This window comes from Danio rerio, chromosome 22 (genome assembly GCF_052040795.2).
Source record: "Danio rerio strain M-AB ecotype USA chromosome 22, GRCz13ab, whole genome shotgun sequence".
NCBI classification, from domain to species: domain Eukaryota; kingdom Metazoa; phylum Chordata; class Actinopteri; order Cypriniformes; family Danionidae; genus Danio; species Danio rerio.
This window is the reverse complement of record NC_141042.1, coordinates 2,099,694-2,123,561: the sequence shown is the minus strand read 5'-3', so window position 1 is coordinate 2,123,561 and position 23,868 is coordinate 2,099,694. Positions and strand designations below refer to the sequence as shown.

Sequence of the window (23,868 nt, the reverse complement as noted above, 5' to 3'; positions counted from 1 at the left end):
TCTCAAGTATACATTTAATAAATTGGAACTTTAAACCCTGCAAAAAGGTCCACTTTTTGAGAAAAAAAGAACAACCCATGTTACCAGGCTGGCTACGGGCCTGAAGCCAAATAACAGAATTATCCACCAAACTACTGATAAATCAAAACAATCGTTAGTTTGGACAAATCAAGCCATTTTAATTAGAAATGTGTGGTGAAATGCTGTTTAAAAGACACTAAAAAGAAATCTAAATAGAAAATGTCCTTCATGGCTGACAGATACAGCAAGCATAACATGATCTTTTCCGACAAGTAAACAAGTTTAGTTTTTTTAAACAAAATATTAATAATATAATATATAAAAACAACAGCTTAAAGCAGATTAAAAATTAATGACACATTAACAACAAACATATTGTGTTTATCCTTTGAAAGTGTAAAGTAGGCACAATATACACAAGTAAAAAAAAAACTCAATAAAACATACAAGCAATGAACATTTGTAAAAAAAAAAAAAAAAAAAAAAAACGTAACATTATACAAATAAAACTAGCTTAGTATTTTACTATTTTCCATAATGACTTCATGCTTGTTTGTAGAGCAAGTTTGACCATTTTCTGCTATGCATTTCTCTTATAGGCAACCGAAACTGAAGTTCTAAAACAAATTTAAAAATTGAGCGCACTTCAGCATCGCAGGTCAATACTGACAATCGGTCTTTACAAACTTCTAGTGATGGGCAAAGTGAGGCTACATGAATCACTAAGGGCCCTATCATACACCTGGCACAATAAGGTGCAAGACATGTTTTCCCAGATGTGTTGCCATTTTCAGACCAGCGCAACCTTAATTTTCACGTTTTGCGCCACATAGTTTAAATAGCAAATTCATTTGCTTTACTTTGTGGACTCATGGGTGTTCCGGTCTAGAAAGGAGGTGTGTTAAGGCGCATTATTGGTGCGTTGCTATTTTGAGGAACAGCTGAAAGCAGGTCTAAAGTTCAGCAGAGAACGCACTGTGCGCAGCATGTGTGTTTGGATATAACTCGTTTTCATTAGCACACTTTGTTATTATTGTTCATTTAATAGTTTGCTGGAAATTATAACTGAATTTGGAAATAGTTGACACAAATCTTTGTGATTAACAAACTTAATTATGTAGGCTAACGGATGTCTGTGTACAACACCGCTTCCTAATCCACGAAAAAAGGAAAGTGAAAGTCAAAGTAGGAAGAGCCTTGTTCTTTAATCTCGCAGTGCAGATGATCTGTTTAACTGTTTTCTTGCTAGTGAAGCGTTCAGTTTTTTAACTTACAAAGTACGCCATGTAAATAGCAAATGCGCTATGGTGCGACGCAACTGACTCTTTAATGGAATGTGAGATAGCACTCTGATTGGTTTATTCTCAAAACACACCCAGAACTCATTAAGAGAATAAACACAACCCTGCCACAGCGCAAACCATATTTTCATCCTTAAAATAGCAAAAATGGATTCAGACACGCCCTTAATGCTTTTGACCCCTGCACTTTAGACTCTAGGTCGTTAAAATAAAGCCCAAACTCAGTCAAATCAAGTGTTAAAGCTACGAATCGTTTCGAATCCCGTCTCTACAGTGACACCTTGTGGTCATGTTTTATGTACTGCTCTGAAACAGCTTCCGCAAAGAAACAGTTCAGCTAATTGAGGTATTAAACCCCACGTTGTAGAGTTGAGGTTTCGAGCGATTTAGTGAAGCGATGAAAGTTCCTGACTAGCCTGCAGAGATAATAGGTTTGAATCCAGGGTGATGAAGCTATAGATGTTAGGTTTGAAATGCTCTGTTCTTGTAACATCTTTTGTTTTAGCATTGGTTTGACATCTGAATGGACACTTTGTAAATATATATACGTCTTGTTTTGGTCATAAAAATTACATTATTAAAAATCATCAAGTCATAATTTCAGTGTATTTGTGCAAGTCGGGATTTGAACTCGGGCTAATTGCAGCACAGATACTCTGTGCACACGCACAGTCCACTAGGCTACATGAGATATTTTTTTCTGACCCTGTCAGTCAAACTCAGATTCGCCAGGTCTCAAAACACAAAGCCACATACTTCCATACTATATAGTACGCTGAAATCAGTATGCGAACCAAGTAGTATGTGTGAATTCGTAGAATTCGAAAATCAGTATGCGAAAAGTACCCGGATGACCTACTACTTCCAGCAACTGAACTCCAACTGACGCGGGAAGGTCACGTGACCATGAAAAAATGGCGGATGTAGTATGTCCGAATTCCACTCATACTGTATAGAACGCACTTTTCTAAAGGCAGAGTAGTACTATTAAATTCAAATGCAGTACCTACTAAGTAGTAGGCGGTTTCGGACGCAGCCTGGTGTTTTGAAACACTTTAGTCACGTGACCAGGGCATTTCACATCATGCTTTGGTGCAGTGATCTGAAACACTCAGGCTTCAGGATCACAACACTGTGTCGAAACGTCAGTTTCACGTCAGCCATCCCTACAAACTTCTCCCTGCCCTCAAACAGAGAACGACAGAACATAGTTCAACATATATCAGGGCCTTAAGATGTTTCTACAACTCTGAAAGCCTCAAACATGGTTTGCACCATGTGTCTTCATGTGGCTGGTAAGGTGTGATGATTGTGTGAAGCTCTTCCCACACTGAGTACATGTGAATGGTTTCTCTCCAGTGTGGACCATTATGTGTTTGTTGAGGTGTGTTGACTGCGTGAAACTCTTCCCGCACTGAGTACAAGTGTACGGTTTCTCCCCAGTGTGGATTCTCTGGTGTCGACTCAATTCTGCAGCTGTAATAAAAGTCTTCTCACACTCAAAGCACACAAACCCTCTCACGGCAGTGTGGATCTGCTGATGTCTTCTCAAACTTGACTGCTGTGTAAAGCTGCTCCCACACTCAGAACAGGAATAAGGCTTCTCCTTTGTATGAACTCTGAGATGTTTCTTCAGCACTGCAGGCCTCAAAAATGTTTTGCCGCAGTGACCACATCTGTGTGTTTTCTCTCCAGTGTGGATTATCATGTGCTCATTAAGGTGTGATGAGCATTTGAAACTCTTCCCACAGTGAGTACATGTGTACGGTTTCTCTCCAGTGTGAGTCCTCTCATGTACTGTCAGATGTCCTGAATGGCTGAATGATTTGTCGCAGTGTGAACACTTGTGAGGCTTCTCTCCAGTGTGGATCCTCATGTGTTGATGAAGGTGTGAGGGTTGTACGAAACTCTTTCCACACTGAGTGCAGTTGAAACGTTTTACAGCTGTCGTTTTAACTAAAACACTATGTTCAATCTTTGAGTCACTTTCAGTTTCACTTTTGACATGATGTTTCTCCTCATCTTCACTCTCCTCCACCTTCACATCTGAAAATTAAGTAAATAGGTTACATTTCAAGGAGGCTATTTAACTTTTGACTTTTTTAAAACAGTGCATTTTAAATCAAGCGCTTGTGAATGTTTGCGATTCACACCCTCAGCATAGCATCATAAGTGTCTTTAATGTACTTTTTTTTTTAAATGATTGAATTAATTCTTAAATGTAATAACATGGTAAAACCCATTAACATCACACATTCGCACAGTCACCTAACAGAGAGGTTACTCTTTACACCCAAAATCGAAATTATTTTATTTTAATTTTTAGGCCTTTCACGATAATCAATATATGGACTTCTCGTACTACACATATACATGAGTTCAATAATTTTAGGTGATATATATGAGCATAATCACATGAGTAGCAATGCAATTGTAATGCCGCCGGTCCTTCGCCACCCAACCCACTCCGAGCTGGTATAGAAGGCAAAGCAAGTTTATTTATATAGCACATTTCATACACAGTGGCAATTCAAAGTGCTTTACATAAACAAGAATAAAAAAAAATAATAAAAATAAATAAATAAAATAAAAACAAATAATAAAACTAATTAAAAAAACATAAAAACAGGTAAAATGTGATATAAAAGAATGAAGAGGAAGAGAAAAACATAATAGTGCAATCTGTCGGACGCAGCACAGTGCTCATTCAGTAAAGGCTCAGAACTGGTGACCTTCCGCATGGGAGACGGGTGCTCTACCAAGGAGGCTAAAGACCATGGCCTCTAGCGTCTGCTTGAGCACCTTTGGAGGCCAGAGGAGTAAGGTTTTACCTGCACAGCATTAACTGGCTGGCCTCTGTTACACGATGTGGCTGTATATCAGCACTGGTAGGAGGTGTGCATTGGCACAAAGCCGCAGGTCGAATGCCTTAGGTGTCCCACCAGTAATGATATACAGCCACGTCGCACTGCTACTCATGTGATATTGCGTTTAGTTTCAAAACCATTTTGTAAGAGGAACTACTTTCTTCAGCCATTCATTCACATCTGCTGACGTCAGAACAGCAGAAGCCGTTACCAAATCACTAACGTCACTTTAGAGCTAGTGTTTGAACGATTCTCTAGCAATCTAAACAACTACACAGTCTAAGCACAATAGTTCTTAGAATAAACGGTCATATGGGGAAAAATAAATTTGATGAAATGCCTAAAAATTAACACCACACTTCTTCAGCCTCATTATTGAAGAGTAATGAATAAACACCAGGGCCGGATTAACCAATGGGCCTTATGGGCACAGGCCCAGGGGCCCGTGCGCACTAGGGGCCCCTGCAAGGGGGGAGAAAAAAAAGACAATTTTGGTGTGTCTTTTTAGGCTAATTGCAAATAGCGCATCTAGTTGGACTAAGCTATTCAGAGTTTACGCCCATCGATGCCTGATTGATAGAAACAAGATGAGTAAAGAGCCGTTTAATAATACGGCAGCAGTGGCGCACCTTGTAAGGCACATGGCATCATCTTTTGACGCGATTAATCAAATCATCGGTTCGAATCCACCATCAGCTGAACTCGTGCTACTTTTTTTCTCCCCATTACATATCAGATTGGAAATATATTTATTTTTAACAGGAAAGAAATATTTTTAAAAAATAATGCAAATGTGATATAAAGTCACAAGTGTCTCGTGGGTATTTAAAATGTTTAGCCTTATTATAGGCGCCAGCCGCGCCTCCCTCTCTTCAAAAACTATATTGCTCAGACACTTCCTCTGAGCTAAAAATCGCGATCACATATTAATATTAATATTATATTTAAATTGCCTTTTTTTTCTTTAACTAAACAGAATGCTGTAATTGGTCAAGTGCGGAAACGTCAGTTTTGTAATAACCCGCACTAAACTGAGCAGACTTTAGTGTAACGTTTTATCTGTCATAGATCAAAAATGAGTGGACAAGTGGATTTAGCAAACGCGACAGAAAGAGGAGAGGAGGCATCTTTATTGAGGCATTTTCCATAAACATCATCTTTAAACAGACCCGTGATCAGGAGAATGAGGGTACAGAACAAGACGTTATGGTAACTTTAAATGAGAAGCTAGCATTAACCAGGCGGAGGAGGCTAACGGCAGCGCAGCGCGGACTGGATTCATCGTGTGAGAGACAGACAGAAGAGGAGAGAGAGAGGGAGATAGAGAGAGAAAGGCCCAGAAGAGGAGACAGACGGGAGAGAAGAGGTATAGTGTGTGTGATTTCGGATACTTTTAGGTTTATAATCAAGTCTTCATCACGAGAAGAGTAGAGAAAATACAGGGAGAGGAGGAGAGAGACAGTAAATTAGTGTTTGTATTATGAAAGACTCAGATTCATAGAACTCAAATTCATAGAACTGCATTGGAGAAGCATTGTGCGTTATATGCCATGGCGATAATATGCTTTATAAGTTTGTAAAAGCAATACATTAAGATACCCTTAAAAAAAAAAAAAATATATATATATATATATATATATATATATATATATATATATATATATATATAATTTTATAGTTTTATTAGTTTTTTTTAATGCTTTGAAAAATAATTTAAATCTTTGCAGACTATAAATACATATGTACTATATATCATTTATTTAAATATGTGGGCAACAAATTATAGATTCATTTTATTTAAAAATTATTAAATTATTCTTATTTTTTAAATTTAACTATAGGGGTGCGGCCAGGTGGGGGCCTTACAAGATAATGTGCCCAGGGGCCCCTGAGTTCTTAATCCGGGCCTGATAAACACAAACCTATTAGTTCTTCAGTCTCTTCCTGTTTAATTCTGCAGGGTTCTGGATCACTCATCTTCTCACTGTCCTTCAATAAACTCTGTCTTTGTCTTTCACTGATGGCGGCAGAGCTTCAGGAGAACAAACAGAGAAATCTGATTCATTTACACTGATTGAGGAAATAAACACATTATGATGTTATATCTTGTGATGCAATATGGTATTTTCTCAAGTCAGGTAACACCAGTAAAAATAACTTGATGTAGATCTGAATATTGATGAGTCTCAGATTATAAACACTCATTAAACAAACATTTAGGATCAGCAGCAGCTCAGTTCATTCTTATACTGGTTACTTTTGTAAATAATGATTAAAAATTGCATTTATATCAGTAGCTACTTCAAAAAGTACGTTTTCGTACCTATGAATTATTTAGACTGTTAGCAGCAGCACATCTATATACAGAAACTGGGAAATCACAAAGAAATTTAGAAAATTATGAACACCACAGAGCTGCTCTCTGCCTGCTGTATTGTTTTGGTCAGCAGACACACAGATAGAGGTGAACTCAATGCAGAAACTAGTCGCAGATTGTCGCTTTAATAAACTGTAAAGTGTGTTTTATTGTTGTGTAAACACGAGAAAAAGCGTCAACGACTCACCTCAGCTCTGAAGACTCGACGCTGAATGAACGCGTCAGCGCTGACGTCATCACGGCGAGGCGGGCGCAACGGCGGATCGTCAAAACATTCTCATAAAACCCTATTATGGAATAATTATCTCTTTACCTCTAGAAACAAATCTGTATTTTTACATAAATCGTTTCAAAGAAACATATTTTGTTACAGATTTCTTCTATGATAATGGAAATACACTCTGTTATGAAGATTATATGAGGATGCATAACTTTCTAATTCCTTTTAAAGAATTTCACCATGTGGTAAAGGCTATTCCAGCTGGTTTAATGCAACTAATTAATAATCACCTTTCTTATAGATGCGTTAAAAAAATACTCCCAGAATTAAAAATTGACAGTTTTGACATACTTTCTCCATCATATAATAATAAACAAACTAAACAATTGTTTCTATATAAACACAAAATGTCTCCTAGAGGGAAATGGTATTGGAATAAAAAAAAATATTGATGTTAATTGAAAAGCTACTTGATCAATCCCTTTTCAATTTTGCCTTTAAAATAAGTGCACTTTAAAATAATTCACAAAATGTATCCTTGCAAAGTCACTTTATCTAAAGTCATGGATATTGATAATCTTGCACATTTTGCAATATACATGAGGAAGACTTGTCTCAACTTTTCTATAACTGTGATGTCTCTCTTAAATTTTGGAGTGATGTTAGTGTCGTGTTATTCAGGCAAAGAAATGTTAATTACAGGCTCTCTTTAAAAGATGTCATTTGCACTTTTCCACACACAAAAAGAACATTCGAGTATTTTGTTAATTTTTACATCTTGCAAGGTAAATATTTTATTCATGAACAGAAATTTGCGAAATGTATACCAAAATGCTAATTTTTTAAATTAGAAATGAAAACTTTGAAAAAGTCTCTAATGCACATTAAAAGCAGAAAGAGTGATTTAATGTTCAATTTTATCAAGGAATTTTTCTCTGGTACTGATCCCCCGCTGTAGTCGATGATTGTCTCCTAAGTTATTATTTTTGTTTATATGTATATGAGTATTTTGTAATACTTTTTTTTCTTTCCCCTGTTATGTTTTTGCTTCATTATCATGTCTGGTTGTTGTCGCAATTCTTGTAATGTTCCTGGATATAGCTTATATCTGAATTTGTATTATTACTGTTTGTAATGTTTCAAAGCTTATAATAATAGTAATAAATAATAATTTAACCCTCGACAAACAAAATTTGCTAATGTAGACCAAAAAAAAGCTTTTTTACTCAATGTGTGAGGTGAAAACTGTTAATTAGTCACTTAAAACATTTTTATAAATGCACTTAAATAAAAAATAAAAAACGTAGTACTTCTTTGCAGACCTGTAAAACGTGTATAAAATTCTTAATGTAATATAAAACTTTTTTTTAAATAACAGCTCGAAGAAAGTAAAAAATAATGAAAGAAAAAAACATCCAATGTATCGTATAAACAGTATTGTTTATAGATAAGTGTAGAGATCCTTAACAAGCAACAATTTGTACATACTTAATAAATGATAATACTGGCTGCTACACTTTTCTAACCTTTTAAAACGAATGACCTTTTACTTTTTTTATATTTTACAGTGTTATTTTTAAAAGCAAGATACTACTTAACAATCATGGATTACAAATCATCGCAAACAAATGATCTGTTGTTTGAGCCAAACTAATAAATATTCCACTGCATTGCTGGACAAACAATTACACAGCTGCAATTCATGCCTGGAGATATGCTAATTGTAATTAAGCTACATGTGCCCTACTTACAAATGACTGGAATTCATTAACATACAAACAAGAGTTTTCAGGAATAAAAAAATTCATTGATGTGTAAAACTGATCATATTTGTGTGTTTCTCTCTGTGAGTTATCTCATGTGCTTTCAGGCGTTCAGACCTACGAAATCTCTTGTCGCAGTGTGAACACTTGTACGGTTTCTCTCCGGTGTGGATCATCTGGTGTCGTCTCAAGTCTCCAGCTGTAATAAAACTCTTCTCACACTCAGAGCAGACGAACTCTCTCACACCAGTGTGGATATGCTGATGTTTTCTTAAACTTGACGCCTGCGTAAACCTATTTCCACACACAGAGCATGAATAAGGCCTCTCGTTAGTATGAACTCGAAGATGTTTCTTCAGCCCTGAAGCCTTCAAAAATGTTTTCCAGCACTGATCGCATTTGTGTGGTTTCTCTCCCGTGTGGATCAGCATGTGTCGATTAAGTTTTGTTAATTGTCTGAAGCTCTTCCCACACTGAGTACACGTCAACTGTTCTTCTAAAGTGAGATTCATTTGATGTGCTTTCAGGTGTCCTAAATATCTGAATCTCAAGTCGCAGTGTGAACACTTGTACGGTTTCTCTCCGGTGTGAATCATCTGGTGTCGTTTCAAGTCTCCAGCTTTAATGAAACTCTTCCCACACTCAAAGCACACAAACTCTCTCACTCCAGTGTGGATCTTCTCATGCTTCCTTAAACTTGACGTCTGTGTAAAACTCTTTCCACACACAGAGCATGAATAAGGCTTCTCCTTTGTATGAACTCTAAGATGCATCTTCAGATCTGTAGCCCTTATAAAGGTTTTGCTGCAGTGATCGCATTTGTGTGGTTTCTCTCCAGTGTGAAGCATCTCGTGTGATTTCAGGTTTCTTGCACAATGGAATCTCATGTCGCAGTGTGAGCACTTGTAAGGTTGTTCTCCAGTGTGGATCCTCATGTGAACGTTGAGATTGTATTTCTGGCTGAAACTCTTTCCACACTGAGTGCAGGTGAAATCTTTCACGGCTGTTGTTTCCATCAAAAAATTATGGTCAATCTTTATGCGAGTTTCTTCTTCACTCTTGACCTGATGTTTCTCCTCATCTTCACTCAGGTCTTCTCTCTCCTCCTTCACCATCACATCTGAAAATTAAGTAAATACGGTGCATTTTAAAAGGCTAGTTTTACAGCAGATGCCACTTCTAGGCTAGTTTTTAATAGTACAGTCAAGTGATGAACTGATGAAAAATGAATCGGAATGGCGACTTGTAAGCTGATCAATTGGCAAATGACTAACACCTGTGTCTTTGCAGTGATTGTGCAGAAGACATGCCACAAAAATAATCCTGGAAAAGCAACTTGCCAAGAGCACATTACTTTTCATTTGTCCTTGTGTAACACCGTCGGTCCTACAACACCCAACCTTCTCTAGGTTAAGATCGGCCTTCTGCATGGAAGTCGGTTGCTCTACCAAGTAGGCTAAAGACCATGGCCTCTAGTGTATGTTGCTAGAGCACCTTTAGATGTCAAAGGAGTGAAGCCTCATTTAGACTAGCAATGACTTTGTCTCTGCCTGTCGCTCTGGGTGGCGACCTGCTTCAAATGCAGGTCTGTGTTGGTATATACAGGATGAATAAAACCGGCCTCTGACCAAGCTGAGAGAGGATCGCTCTTCATTGAGAAAGTCGCTCTTTATCTTTTTTTCAATATAGTTGAAGTATTCTCAATTTTGTTGTGTCGTTCGACATGTCCACCTGGTCGCCAACAGTCGCTGTCGCATGCGTAGACGGATGCCGCCGAAAGCCTCTCGCTCCCTGTTAAAATGAACGCTCGATTGTTGCTTTCCCGCTGCGAGTTGTTCATAGCGTGAATGAGGCTTGAGGTTTACCTGCACTGCTCTTCACTAGCTGGTGTCTACTACACTCTAAACCTCACTCCCATCCGGGTCACAGCATCAATGTAACCCCTCCGGTCCTACGCCACGCAACCCGCTCCAGGGTGGGATTGAACTGGCGACCTTCCGCATGAAGTCAGTTGCTCTACCAAGGAGGTCTTGGCCTCTAGCGTCTGTCTCCTTTACAGGTTGGAGGCATGAGGTTTACTTGCACAGCACTTCACTAGCTGGCCGCTGCTAAACTTGTTTAAAAAAACTGTTTATCCCAGCACCCTATTTCAGCTCCTCTGCAATCAAAGAACAGTTCAGTCGAACCTGGTGTTAGTGGACCTGGAAGATACACTATGATATAATAATAATATGAGGTGTTGGAAAACGTAGAACTAGGCAATCTGTTACAGGGGGACAAACTTGGTATTGAAAGAGCAAACAGAAGCACTGCAGGGATGCCGTACATCTACAGATGAACATGAAAAACTTAACAAATGTGGCTTACTTTTTACTCATCATTTAAAGCCGGTAAGAAAAGGGAAGTTTCAATCTTAATACTAAACTCACTCTATTTCGAACTAGTCTGAGACAGTAAATATATCCTAGCTAATGATAAACTTGAACATGAGCAAATCACTTTATTAAATGTAGAACCCATGAATAAAGAACTGAAGATCAGTTTTCAGTTGGACACGGCAGTTATATTGTTGGACACGGCAAAACCCTAAATTAGAGAAAAAAATATAGCTAGACAGTTAAAAAAACAGAAGATCAGTCTGCTCCTTGATAAAAAAAGAGCTATAAAACAAGAAATTTATCAAATATTAAAAAAGACAGGGGGGGGGGGGGGGGGGGGGGGCAGTTTTATATAGCGGCAGTTGTATGAAGCAGGCCCAAATGCAATCAAATTGCTGGCCTGGCGGCTACATAAACAGCAGGCAGAAAGGGCAATATATAAAATGAGACACCATACAACAAACATCGTGCAATCTTGGAGGTAATCCAGAAATCATTTGAAACGTTATAAACTAGGGGTTGCACACACTAGAGTGGTTAAATTAAATCCTTTAACAATTAAGAGGCTGATTTATACTTATGCGTCAATAGTCGCAGTCGCATTTGCACCCAAAAGCTGTGCAAGCCAATTGCTCTAAGCAAATGACGACTGTGCCACCTTTTGGGTGCTCATGCCACCCTCATGCAAGCGTAGAGCAGGGCGGTTTTGGGGGGTGTTTATGGTTGGGATGGTTGTTGTGTTTTGGGGAATGTTGCCGACCAAAGTGAAGAGGAGGGAGGAGTGTTGATGAGGTTGTGGGTTGTCGCAGACAGAAGTGAAGAGAGTGGGAAGGGGTTTCACGGAAGAAAATCAAGAGCCCCCGGGGGGCTGGAGGCTAGAAGTTGCAGCAGAAAGGGAAGAACAAAAAAGGGAAGGTGGGGGGACTGTCTCCATTTGTCTCAAATTTTTTTTTACTATACATTGCAACGATGCATGAAGCAAGCTCTGTGATTGGTCGGCTTAGTAGCTGCGGCCAGTGTGGGCAGTACAGAGAACCGCGTGAACCTGTTGGAGCCAGTGTTTACAAGAGTCCCGTGAAGGAGCTTCAGATTGAAACTTTTGTGTTGTGTTTACGTTTTGATAAAAGTTGTTGCACGTTCTGAATGAGCGCGTTTTAGCTACTTTTAAGGTAGCGTTAAGAAAAAACAAAACACCCGTGAAGAAACTCTACACAGAGGAACATAAAAACCTAGAGCCAGCTAGAGTTTCAGAAGTGTTATTGCAGAACAACACAACCAGCTTGCAGAAGTATAAATGCATGACTACGTGCAAGATAGGTGCCGTGGGTCACAGCAATCCCTCGACGCAGACGTATAAACCAGCCTTTAGGGTGCTTTTACACCTAGACTTTTGTTTCGGAACCTGGCACATTTCCCCAGCTAGCACAGTTTGTTTGGCATATGTGAATCCAGCAATCGTGCTCGGATCCGCGCCAAATTAATTGGTCCAAGACTGTCTGAATGAGGTAGACTCGGCTCGATTGAAACAAACTCTGGAGCGGATTGATTGTAGTGAGAAAGCGATACGATCCAAACCAGGCTATTTCCCAGTGTATTATGGATATGTAATAAGTATATATACAGCTATATGAAGAGGGAATTATGAGTAGGGCGGGATGTCATTCCTACCTGTAAATGTGTGTTTCATGTCAAATATGAAAGTGAAAGCATGTTACCTATTAACAAGAGATGTTTATCCTTTAGGAAAATTGACCGAACTGCAGTCTTGGTTTATCTGTTATTTCCCTCTATAATGTAAAGCCTACAATGCATAATTCGAGCCAACTGCTATGTATGAAAAAATATTACCTGTGGGTGTCACCGTTCAAAATGAAAGCGCAGCTTTTCGCTTATAATGTCTTATTGCTCAATGTCATAATTAAAATAAGGACTCGTAATACTCGCACGTGACTTGTTTTAGCTCTTTTGGTCCATTTAGAAACTTTGCCGTGTGAAAGCAAACCGCACCAAAAACAAAGAGCAACAATGTAACAGTTTTAATTCCTGTTTCTGAACATAAGAATTGATCCACAGGTGTGAAAGCACCCTTAATATCCCTTTGGCAAGCAGAGCGAGGTATGTTTTGTTTATGGTTTGATTTATTTGAACAATGTTAAATGTTTTATGAATATGTGTTCAGTTTTTACACGCGCACTCTCCCCTGCTGCTGTTTGGGTTGCTGTAAATGGCTTATCGAATCACTATGTGTGCGTGGTTATAGCTATAACAAGGGCTCGTTATAATCATTATAAATATGCAGATCAAACTGAATGCAATCTTACATCAACCACACATGGCAAGCAACATACACAATGACACTCTGTCAAACATATCTACAGTGATAAGATTCATGGTTACTAACTGAGTAATTAACGCACAGCAATAGCACACAAAGAAAGGGCGGACTCTGAAGGAATGAATAATGTACGGAAAGCTCAGTTGTTGACCTCATTCTGAAATGCGATGTGCGCTTGTTTTTGCGTTTGTTTTAAAAATTCTGATTCAGTCGCCTATGGGAGAAATGACTAAAAATAATCAACTGCAGAAAACAGTTTAACTACTCGCTCTACAAACAAATGCTTGCATGACAATACAGACAACGCAGAATAATGTAAGAAAATATCAGACTGCAGAAGGAAACATCTAAAAATGAATGGAAGTGAATAAGACCCGCAGTCTCGAGCCAAAGAGATACAGAGATACTTATAGATATCAGCCTAATTTTGACATCAAACTTCTAACGATATAACATTAAAAATAGCATTTATCGGCCGATAATAATATAGCCACTGATTTATCGTGCATCCTTATTGGATTTTTTTTTTTTTAGTGACTAAACAATTGAACAAAGTATAAAATTATCAACTTTTTATTTTGTCTACAGACAATGTGTCTAAATGCTCTCTAATATTTCAAGACTTCACACTTAGATTTTGCTTGATAATATTAGCAGGTTTGCCATGCTGTCCCGGGAGAGAACCGTGAGCTCGGAGATAATTGAGCCCAGGGCTCCCGGCTGGTCAATGAGCATGTGAGGGGGTAAGAGATCAGGTAGTTCTCGGGAGCTCCCCCTGGTAAAGGAGGAAAGGTGGAGATGGGGTGGATAGGGGGATTCTTCCAAAAAACGATGATGCGTGAGTAATGCTAGTCGGGCTATTTATAGAGAGTTTGGAATGATTACAGATGAGAGACCAGATGTGATCAATCATATCACGCGCTCCTCTTGAAGTTTGTGAAACTTCACTAGGTGAAATTGGCACTGAGAATCAACAGTATCTGAACATGCTGACACTCATCAGTCACTAAAGGAGAAAACTCAAGCTTATTCACAGAGAGACCTGGAGATTCAGCCTCATTATCTAAGAGTAATGAATAAACACAAACCTATTAGTTCTTCAGTCTCTTCCTGTTTAATTCTGCAGGGTTCTGGATCACTCATCTTCTCACTGTCCTTCAATAAACCCTGTCTTTGTCTTTCACTGATGGCGGCAGAGCTTCAGTAGAATAAACAGAGACATCTGATTCATTTACACTGATTGAGGAAATAAACACATTATGATGTTATATCTTGGGATACAATATGTGATTATGTGATTTTCTCAAGTCAGCAGACACAAAAAAGAAAATTACTTCATGTGGTATTTTGTAGATCTGGAGACATCGGTAAAATAAATGAAATAAAACATGAAATAAAGAGGATTCCAGCAGGTCTGATAATATTGATGAGCCTTAGACTATAAACACTCATTAAACAGACAGAGTTTTTGCAGGATTAATTAATTATTATGTTATTATTAATTATTAATTAATTAATATATATATGAGCAATTGCATGCAAATGTCAACCTTGCCATGAAAAAAAAATAAGTTTTTACCAAAATAGCGAAACCCTTTATAGGGTTTTTGTGTAGGCTTGTATTCTACAGTACTGTAAAAATACTCAAAAATGTCTCTGTCAATGTTTTCAAACTATTATATTTGATTTACATATTTAAGTCACACAAGTGGAAACTTCACATCTGTCACATCCACAATAAAGTTTTTTCCCTATAAATGCAAAAATGTTCAATAAAATAAAATCAATAATTTTTGTTCTACAGTGCGCCGACTCTTGTCCTTTTGATGAGAATTATTTCTTTTGGGTTGTGCAGTTTAATTCACAGAATTTTTATACATTTTTATGTGTTGCATATTTTTAACTCGCTAACATTTTTTGTCACATCCAAACGCATGCTGATTTTTCTCATTTAAAGTATACTTTTTTTTTTTTTTTACAGATTAATATTTTTCTGATCCCAGAATAAGTTGTTTGGGAAAATATAAACAGAAGAAATGTTTCAATCTAATGTCAACATATACTTTTTCTAATTTATGTTTGGAGTTTTTACTGCAAACATTACACTTATAACGCTAGAATTGATCATATACAGTTGAAGTCAGAATTATTGACCCCCCTTTAAATTTGTTTTATTTTTTAAATATTTCCCAAATTATGTTTAAAAGAGCAAGGAAATTTTCACAGTATGTCTGATAATGCTTTTTCTTGTGGAGAAAGTCTTATTTGTTTTATTTTGGCTAGAATAAAAACAGCATTTAATTTCTTAAAAGCCATTTTAGTCAAAATTATTAGCCCCTTTAAGCTATATATTTTTTCATTAGTCTACAGAACAAACCATCGTTATACAATAACTTGCCTAATTACTCTAACCTGCCTATTAACCTAGTTAAGCCTTTAAATGTCACTTTAAGCTGTATAGAAGTGTTTTGAAGAAGATCTAGTGAAATATTTACTGTCATGGCAAAAAACTAAAAAAATCAATTAGAAATGAGTTAATAAAACTATTATGTTTATAAATGGGTTGAAAAAATATCTCTGTTAAACAGACAATGGAGAAAAAAAATAAACAGGGGGGCGAACAAGTCAGGGGGGCTAATAATTCTGACTTCAACTGTATATATGAATATACACATATATAGAGCAAACAACACACAAAAACACATTTCACAAATAACATGGTAAATTTAAAATATATCTAAACTCTTGTATTTATATCAGTGAAAGCACATGTACGTACAGAAACTGAGAAATCAAAAAAGGTGGATAGTAAAAATAAAGAGCTTCGCAAACTATTAAGTTACAGTTTTCTGCATCAAGCTTCATATATTTGCTTCAGTAGATTCCCATTACAGATAATCCTCTGCGATATGACGAACACAAACGTGGAATAACTCAAATACTACAGTCGCGCGTCTGTACAGAAACTGAGAAATCAGAAAAACCGTTGGGAAAAAAAGAGCGCCAAAAAGCGTCTCTGCATCAAACTTGATACACATTTATTCCCATTGTTTCCATTCAGATACTTTGAGATATTGCTCATAGAAACGCTGATAAACTCAAACACACCAACAAAGTAAAACTCAAACACATTCACTCATATTGTCCTCTCAGAGCTCCTCTCTGCCGGCTGTATTGTTTTGGTCAGCAGACACACAGATAGAGGTGAACTCAATGCAGAAACTAGTCGCAGATTGTCGCTTTAATAAACTGTAAAGTGTGTTTTATTGTTGTGTAAACGCGAGAAAAAGCGAAAACGACTCACCTCAGCTCTGAAGACTCGACGCTGAATGAACGCGTCAGCGCTGACGTCATCACGGCGAGGCGGAAGCAACGGACAGAGTTCTTCTTGTGGTTTAACGGCGGATCGCAGACTAGCAAGTGCATTACCGTCTCTATCGTTCAGATGGATCATTGACACTAACACATCAGGGGCGGACTGGGACAAAAATTCAGCCCTGGCACTGTAGCCACACCAGCCCATTACCACACCGACACAGCCTGTACACACACTAGGTGAACAGATTAAATAATATTAGTACCATATTTAATAGATATTTAAACGTTTAATGTATGTGAGTGGAACAAAAACAACCCATTTAAAACAAATGCATACATACAATAATTTTTTTTCAGCTTAGTCCCTTTATTAATATGGGCTAAGTAAAATTAAGCGCCATCTTATCCAGCATTTGTTTTGGGAAACACCCATACACAAGTTGGCGGTTCATTTTACTGTGGCGACCTCGAATTAATAAGGCGACTAACTGAAAAGAAAATGAATGAATAAAACCATTAAATAAACGGGGAAATCAGCATAACAGAGCCATAATCACGTTCCATATAGCTTACCGAACCCATCACCACAGTTGGGGAAAAGTTATATACAGTGTAAAGTATTCGAACCGCCCTTTTCACTCTTTGTTATATTGCAGCTATTTGCTAAAATCATTTAGGTTCATTTTTTCCCCTCATTAATGTCCACACAGAAGCCCGTACTGACAGAAAAACACAGGATTGTTGACATTTGTGCAGATTTATTTAAAAAAAGAAAAACTGAAATATTACATGGTCCTCAGTATTCAGAGCCTTTGCTCAGTATTTAGTAGAAGCCCCCTTTCGATCTAATACAGCCATGAGTCTTTTGAGAAAGATGCAACAAGTTTTTCACACCTGGATTTGGGGATCCTCTGCCATTCCTCCTTGCAGATCGTCACCAGTTCTGGCAGGTAAGATGATATATGTTGGTAGACAGCCATTTTCAGGTCTCTCCAGAGATGCTCAATTGGGTTTGAGTCAGGGTTCTGGCTGGGCCATTCTAGAACTTGTTGTGAAACCACTCCTTTGTTATTTTAGCTGTGTGCTTAGGTGCTCTGGAGAAGAATATCCCTGTACCGCATTTATCTTTCGCTGGATTGCAATCCATTTTTGGGTGCTCGGGGAGTATGGGGTCAGAGGCGCTCTGCTAAGGGCCGTCTCATCCCTGTTTGAACAGAGTAGGAGTCTGGTTCTCATTGCCGGCAATAAGTCAGACTTGTTTCCAGTGCATGTTGGACTCCGACAGGGCAGCCCCTTGTCACCAATTCTGTTCATAATTTTTATGGACAGAATTTCAACATGCAGCCTTGGGATGGAGGGAGTCTGGTTCGGGGACCACAGGATTTCATCTCTGTTATCCGCAGACGATTTTGTTCTGTTGGCTTAATCGAAGATGGACCTTCAGCATGCACTCGGGCAGTTTGCTGCAGAGTGTGACGCGACTAGGATGAGAATCAGCACCTCCAAGTCCGAGGCCATGGTGCTCCACTGGGAAAAGGTGGTTTGCCATCTCCAGGTTGGAGGAAAGTCCTTACCCCAGGTGGAAGAGTTCAAGTATCTCTTGGTTTTGTTCACGAGTGAGGGAAGAATGGAGCGTGAGATTGACAGGCAGATTTGTGCAGCGACAGCAGTAATGCGGCCGATGTACCGGTCCGTTGTAGTAAAGAAGGAGCTAAGCCGAAAGGCAAAGTTCTCGATTTACCGCTCAATCTACATTCCTACTTACACCAAGGATCATGAGCTTTGGGTCATGACCGAAAGGACAAGATCTCCAATACAAGCGGCCGAAATGAGTTTCCTTCGCAGGGTGGCAGGGCGCACTCTTATGGGTAGAGTGAGGAGCTCTGATACCCGGGATGAGCTCGGAGTGGAGCTGCAGCTCCTCCACATCGAGAGAAGTCAGCTGAAGTGGCTCAGGCATCTGTTTCGGATTCCTCCTGGACGCCTACCTGGGAAGGTGTTCAGGCATGTCCCACTGGGAGGAGGCCTCAGTGAAGACTCAAGACATGCTGGAGGGACTATGTCTCTCGGCTGGCCTGGGATTGCCTCATGATCCCACCGGAAGAGCTGGAGGAAGTGGCTAGGGAGAGGGAAGTCTGGGGTTCTCTCCTAAGACTGCTACCCCCGCGACCCGGCCCCGGAAAAGCGGCAGAAAATGAATGAATGATGGCAACCAGTCGTCCTGTCACCTAATAGATAAATGTGCTACTTAAATACCCTTAAAGGAAAGTGTTGCGTTATGTTATGATGACATATGTGTTTTCTCTCTAGTGTTGATCTTCATGTGTTTGTTAAGGTGCGATGATTGTATGAAACTCTTCCCACACTGAGTACATGTGTACGGTTTCCCTCCGGTGTGAGTCCTCTGGTGTCGTTTCAGGCTTGCAGAATAAATGAAAGTCTCTTTACACTCAAAGCACTCATGCTTTCTCAGGCCAGTGTGGAGCTTCAGATGTTTATTTAAATATGACACATTTTTAAAACTCTTTCCACAGTCAGAGCATGAATAAGGCCTCTCCATTGTATGAACTCTAGCGTGTTCCTTCAGCTCGCAAGGCCTCAAAAAAGTTTTGCCGCACTGATCACATTTGTGCGTTTTCTTTCCGGTGTGGATTATCTTGTGTTCATTAAGATTTGATGAGCGTCTGAAACTCTTCCCACAAACACTACATGAGTACGGTTTCTCTCCAGTGTGAATCCTCTCGTGTGTTTTCACATGTGCTGAATGTCTGAAGCTCTTGCCGCAGTGTGAACACACGTACGGCTTCTCTCCAGTGTGGATCATCTGGTGTCGTCTCAAGTCTGCAGCTCTAATAAAACTCTTCCCACACTCGAAGCACATATGCCGTCTCACGCCAGTGTGGATCTTCTGATGTTTCCTCAAATGCGACTGTCGTGTAAAACTCTTTCCACACACACAACACGAATAAGGCTTCTCGTTTGTTTGAACTCTAAAATGTTTCCTCAGCTCGAAGTTATTTGGAAATGTTTTGCCACACTGATCGCATTCATGTGGATTCTCTTCATTGTGGATCATCATGTGTTTATTAAACGATGTCGAGTGTCTGAAGCTCTTCCCGCACTGCGTGCATGTGTACGGTTTCTCTCCAGTGTGGATCCTCATGTGAATAGTGAGATTGTTTTTCTGATTGAAACTCTTTCCACACTGAGTGCAGGTGATACCGTTTACAGCTTTTCTTTCCGCTGAAAAGCTATGCTCGATCTTTATGTGAGTTTCTTCTTCACTTTTGACATGATGCTTCTCCTCATCTTCACCCAGTTCTTCCTTCTTCACCATCACATCTGAAAATTAAAATAAATCAGTATTTTAAAACTCAATATTTAATACGTCACACAAAATAGACACGTCAATTATTTATATAATTAAATAGTAATTTAATATTAATTTGACCAGTTAACGGTTAATATTCGATTAAAGAGCGGTGGTTGTTGGTTGGCAAAATTAACCGAACTGAGTATCCCCATTTGCTATTTAAACAACGTGGCGCAAAACGTGAAAATTAAGGCCCCGTTTACACTAGTGCGTTTTAGTTTTAAAACGGCGTTGTAGAATGAAAACGATCCGCGTCCACACTCGCGTTTTACCCAGAATTCTGAACTGCTCTCCGTCCACACCAAAACGCTGAAAACGCACATCACGTGACCACACACACACTCTCTGGCAAGCGCTGCAGCTCATCTACCCAGATGAGAGCTCTGCTAGTCGGACTTCTCATCAAGCATCTACCGCTGGATCTAATATCTCACTATATTTATTAAACGGGATATTTCATTCATCTTGTTGTCTTTATCTAACGACATATTCCCTGACTTTGGTCATTAGAATCTTACTTGTTCTCAGGTAACGTGTTTTGGCTGAGCGCAAAGATAAGTTAATGATTGATGAAACCACGTATTCTGTATATTGACTGATCGCTTGCCTTTATTTCCTATAATGTATAAACTTATTGTATGTTATACTTTTATAATGGCCATTATTGATTATTAAACTGATATTCAGCAGAAGAGAGGGTGTGTTTCGTATTTTCACTGAAATTGAAAGGAGGCAGTTGTTATCGGCTCCGTTTTGTTATAAATATCCACACAGTGAAGATGACGCTCATGCAGCACGGCGCCTCAACATTTCTGCTGTCTGTTTAGTTGTTAATATTAAAATAAAAATAGGCAGTTCCTTAAATCATGTATACAATTTATTGTTGAGAAAGTGAAACAACGTAGCCAGGGTGATGTGAATGAAGTTATAAAGTACACTGTTCCCTTTGAAGATTTACCCGTGTCCTCGGTATAGTCTGTTTTCCATATCAAACTGAGAAGGGGGAGACTGCAGCCTTGATCAAACATGCGAAGTCTGAACTTTCACGGAGAAAATGCAGGACTGAACTGTGTGTGGGCTACTTAATATTCAGGAAAAGCCCCAATCAGAGAGGCGAATGTCAGCAGCCCCGCCTCCGTTTTCAGATGTCTCCGTTTTCCATCATCCACACTGAGACGGAGCAGCAGCATTTCAGAATGAAAACGGCCTCTCCAGCGTTTTCGAAACGCTCCGTTTTCAGCGCTCGAGAACTCCGGAGTAGTGTGGACGGTTGGCGTAACGGTAGCAAAACTTATGCGTTTTCAAACTAAAACGCATTAGTGTAAACGGGGCCTAAGGTTGCGCTGGTATGGAAATAGGAACAAATCACGCCATACACGTCTTATTACGGCGGGTGTAGGATAGGGCCATAAGGGTGTGACGAGATCTCAAGTCGAAAGATCTTGTGAGATTAAATAGCGATGAGATTTCACACTGAGGTGAAAAGGTGTCTTCTGAGTTGTGATGTTAGCATGATGGAGCACAAGGGGGTGGTTAACTTTCGGCGGCAGGCCTTTTTTTACACAGATTTACCAACTACCTGTGACGTTATTTCAATGACAAATGTTGTGAGCGCAGTATTACAAGTCGATATCGCATTTATGTAATAGCCTACAGCATGCGAATCTCTGTGCTCTGGGGGGCGCTGATTTCCTCTGCTCGTGCACAAAACTTCTTGCACGCCCCCTCAAATATAAGCCGGGACAAAAGCGCGCAGATCTTCTTGTGCGCTCTCAAATAAACGCTGCTGAAGTGTGATTTAGTACATTTATGTCTCCAGCATTTATTAGATTTGCTAGGAATATTTATGAATGTCTCTAATAGACCTACAGAGCGATATTAATGCGTCCTGAATTAAAGTGAAACGGCTATGCGTCGTGTTTTCTGGCCTCACGCATCACGCACCTGTCAGTCAGCCAGTCAGTACGTAACCTTAAAGGGTAAACAAATGACGCACAGCACTATTACGGTTAAAGAAAAGTTTGCGCTGTTATAATTCACTTACCCTTAACATGTTTTGGTGCGATTATTACACACTATTAAAAAAATAAAGTGTTTTGAATGGGAAGCTGTAATGTAGCCGTGGCGGGATGAATTTTGGCGTGGCGGGCCGCCATGGAAGAATGAATGTAGGAAACCATTCGTTTTCACAATGTATACTGTGTCAAAGCAGCTTAACATATAAGTTCTAGTATATACTGAAAATGTGTCAGTCCAGTTGACTATGATTAACATTAATAAAGTTCAATAAATACCATGGTAAATGTATTGCTTATTGTTTGTTCCTGTAATAAAAACGCATTAATTGACATTAACTAGTGGACCATTATTTTAAAGTACTACCAAAAATTTATCTGAGCCGTAAAGTTAATTTCAGTTCATTTTCCAATGTTCTAAACACATAATATTGTTAAGATGAAATGTAAGATAATATTTGAATTAGTAAATCTGATGAAGTGTTTAAATATTAATAACCTCATTGTTTTTCATCCTCGTTGTTGAAGAGTAATGAATGAACACAAACCTATTAGTTCTTCAGTCTCTTCCTGTTTAATTCTGCAGGGTTCTGTATCACTCATCTTCTCACTGTCCTTCAATAAACTCTGTCTTTGTCTTTCACTGATGGCAGCAGAGCTTCAGGAGAACAAACAGGGAAATCTGATTCATTTACACTGATTTAGGAAAGCAAACATATGATGTTATATCTTGTAAGTGATACAATATGTGATTTGCTCTAGTCAGCTGACACCAATAACATTTAATGTATTAAATCATGTAAAACTTGATGTAAATCTCCAATTCGAAACATTCAAACATTTTTTGAAAAAGTATATTATATCTAGCATGTTTTCAGTTGTGTAGCAAGCAAAGTGTTATACTTTATGCATACAATGATTATTAACTAGTAGTAATATTACTACTGGGATGTGAAGAATCTTTCAACCAGCACAATCACATATTGCACCTTTAATGTGGCAACTTGTAGATCTTTAGACATTAGTATATAATGAATGAGGTAAACTCAGGAACTACTGACATGAGAGGATTTCAGCAGCTCTGACAATATTGATGAGCCCAGACTATAAACACTCATTAATCAGCCATTAAGAATCAGCTCATTATAAAACGGTTGTAGGATAAACTAACTACATTGTAAACATGGAATCCCTTGTATTTACATCAATATCTGCTAAAAAATACCATTCAAGTATCCATAAAATATAACTCAGGTCGTTAGCGGTAGCACGTTTGTACAGAAAAATAAATGAGAAAATAAACAGCTGAACAAGCTATTAATTTAACGTTTCCCATTACACCCTTCACAAACTAGTCGCAGATTGTCGCTTTAATAAACTGTAAAGTGTGTTTTATTGTTGTGTAAACACGAGAAAAAGCGTCAACGACTCACCTCAGCTCTGAAGACTCGACGCTGAATGAACGCGTCAGCGCTGACGTCATCACGGCGAGGCGGGCGCAACGGAGGATCTCCGTTTAATCAAGACTTTGAAATATCTAACACTATTTTTAAAATTAAGTGGACACAAAACAATATTCAATATTGAGTCAACAATAGTGGGCTCAAAAAATTTAACCTAATATTATTTTTGAAACAGTAGGTGGCATTGAATTTCTTAATTGCAATTTTAATATTAGTAAGCTTCCCATAAAACTTTCTAATTTTCACAAACAGGCATTGCTATCATGGATGATTATATACAAACACAATTTGTCCCCTCACAAAAGTTTAATTTGGAATAATAGATCAATTACACACCGAATAGATTATCACAAACCAAAAAACAACATTATTTTGCTTGTTTTAAGGAAAAACTCACTACATTTTGGCATATTATTTCTTAAAACAAGACAATATGT

The 23,868-nt window shown here is 38.6% G+C and overlaps 4 protein-coding genes across 7 annotated transcripts in view; all 4 read right to left on the bottom strand.

Moving 5' to 3' along the window:
• The window catches only part of LOC101883071 (zinc finger protein 502), a 236,288-nt gene that overhangs the window by 32,928 nt on the left and 179,492 nt on the right, over nucleotides 1–23,868 (bottom strand). The gene's annotated exons all lie outside the window — the stretch shown is intronic.
• On the bottom strand, nucleotides 159–6,820 carry znf1179 (zinc finger protein 1179). Its single transcript, NM_001423344.1, is given in 3 exon segments — nucleotides 159–3,368; nucleotides 6,112–6,221; nucleotides 6,754–6,820. Coding segments are annotated over 3 exon segments (948 nt in total). The 5' UTR covers nucleotides 6,804–6,820; the 3' UTR covers nucleotides 159–2,580.
• Nucleotides 7,555–18,868, bottom strand: znf1154 (zinc finger protein 1154). Of its 4 annotated transcripts, XM_087302073.1 has the most exons (4): nucleotides 17,475–18,868; nucleotides 16,567–16,813; nucleotides 14,351–14,460; nucleotides 8,208–9,669 (listed from the first exon to the last, which is right to left on the bottom strand). In XM_087302073.1, the coding sequence occupies exons 2-4, from the start codon at nucleotides 16,686–16,688 to the stop codon at nucleotides 8,591–8,593; spliced, it is 1,311 nt and encodes a 436-aa protein (XP_087158199.1). In that variant the 5' UTR covers nucleotides 16,689–16,813; nucleotides 17,475–18,868; the 3' UTR covers nucleotides 8,208–8,590.
• On the bottom strand, nucleotides 17,303–23,454 carry si:ch211-255f4.6. The gene is made up of 3 exons (NM_001423547.1): nucleotides 23,402–23,454; nucleotides 22,517–22,626; nucleotides 17,303–19,922 (listed from the first exon to the last, which is right to left on the bottom strand). Exons 1-3 carry the CDS (start codon nucleotides 23,449–23,451, stop codon nucleotides 18,862–18,864), a joined length of 1,221 nt encoding a protein of 406 aa, NP_001410476.1. The 5' UTR covers nucleotides 23,452–23,454; the 3' UTR covers nucleotides 17,303–18,861.

Coding starts and splice junctions, on each gene's coding strand:
- znf1154 (XM_087302073.1), bottom strand. CDS start 16,688: ATGCACTTGCTAGTCTGCGATCCGCCGTTAAACCACAAGAAGAACTCT. Junction 14,461..16,566: donor GTCGAGTCTTCAGAGCTGAG/GTGAGTCGTTTT, acceptor ATTCTACTGAAG/CTCTGCCGCCATCAGTGAAA. Junction 9,670..14,350: donor AGAGACTGAAGAACTAATAG/GTTTGTGTTTAT, acceptor CTTAATTTTCAG/ATGTGATGGTGAAGGAGGAG.
- si:ch211-255f4.6 (NM_001423547.1), bottom strand. CDS start 23,451: ATGACGTCAGCGCTGACGCGTTCATTCAGCGTCGAGTCTTCAGAGCTG. Junction 22,627..23,401: donor GTCGAGTCTTCAGAGCTGAG/GTGAGTCGTTGA, acceptor GTTCTCCTGAAG/CTCTGCTGCCATCAGTGAAA. Junction 19,923..22,516: donor AGAGACTGAAGAACTAATAG/GTTTGTGTTCAT, acceptor TTTAATTTTCAG/ATGTGATGGTGAAGAAGGAA.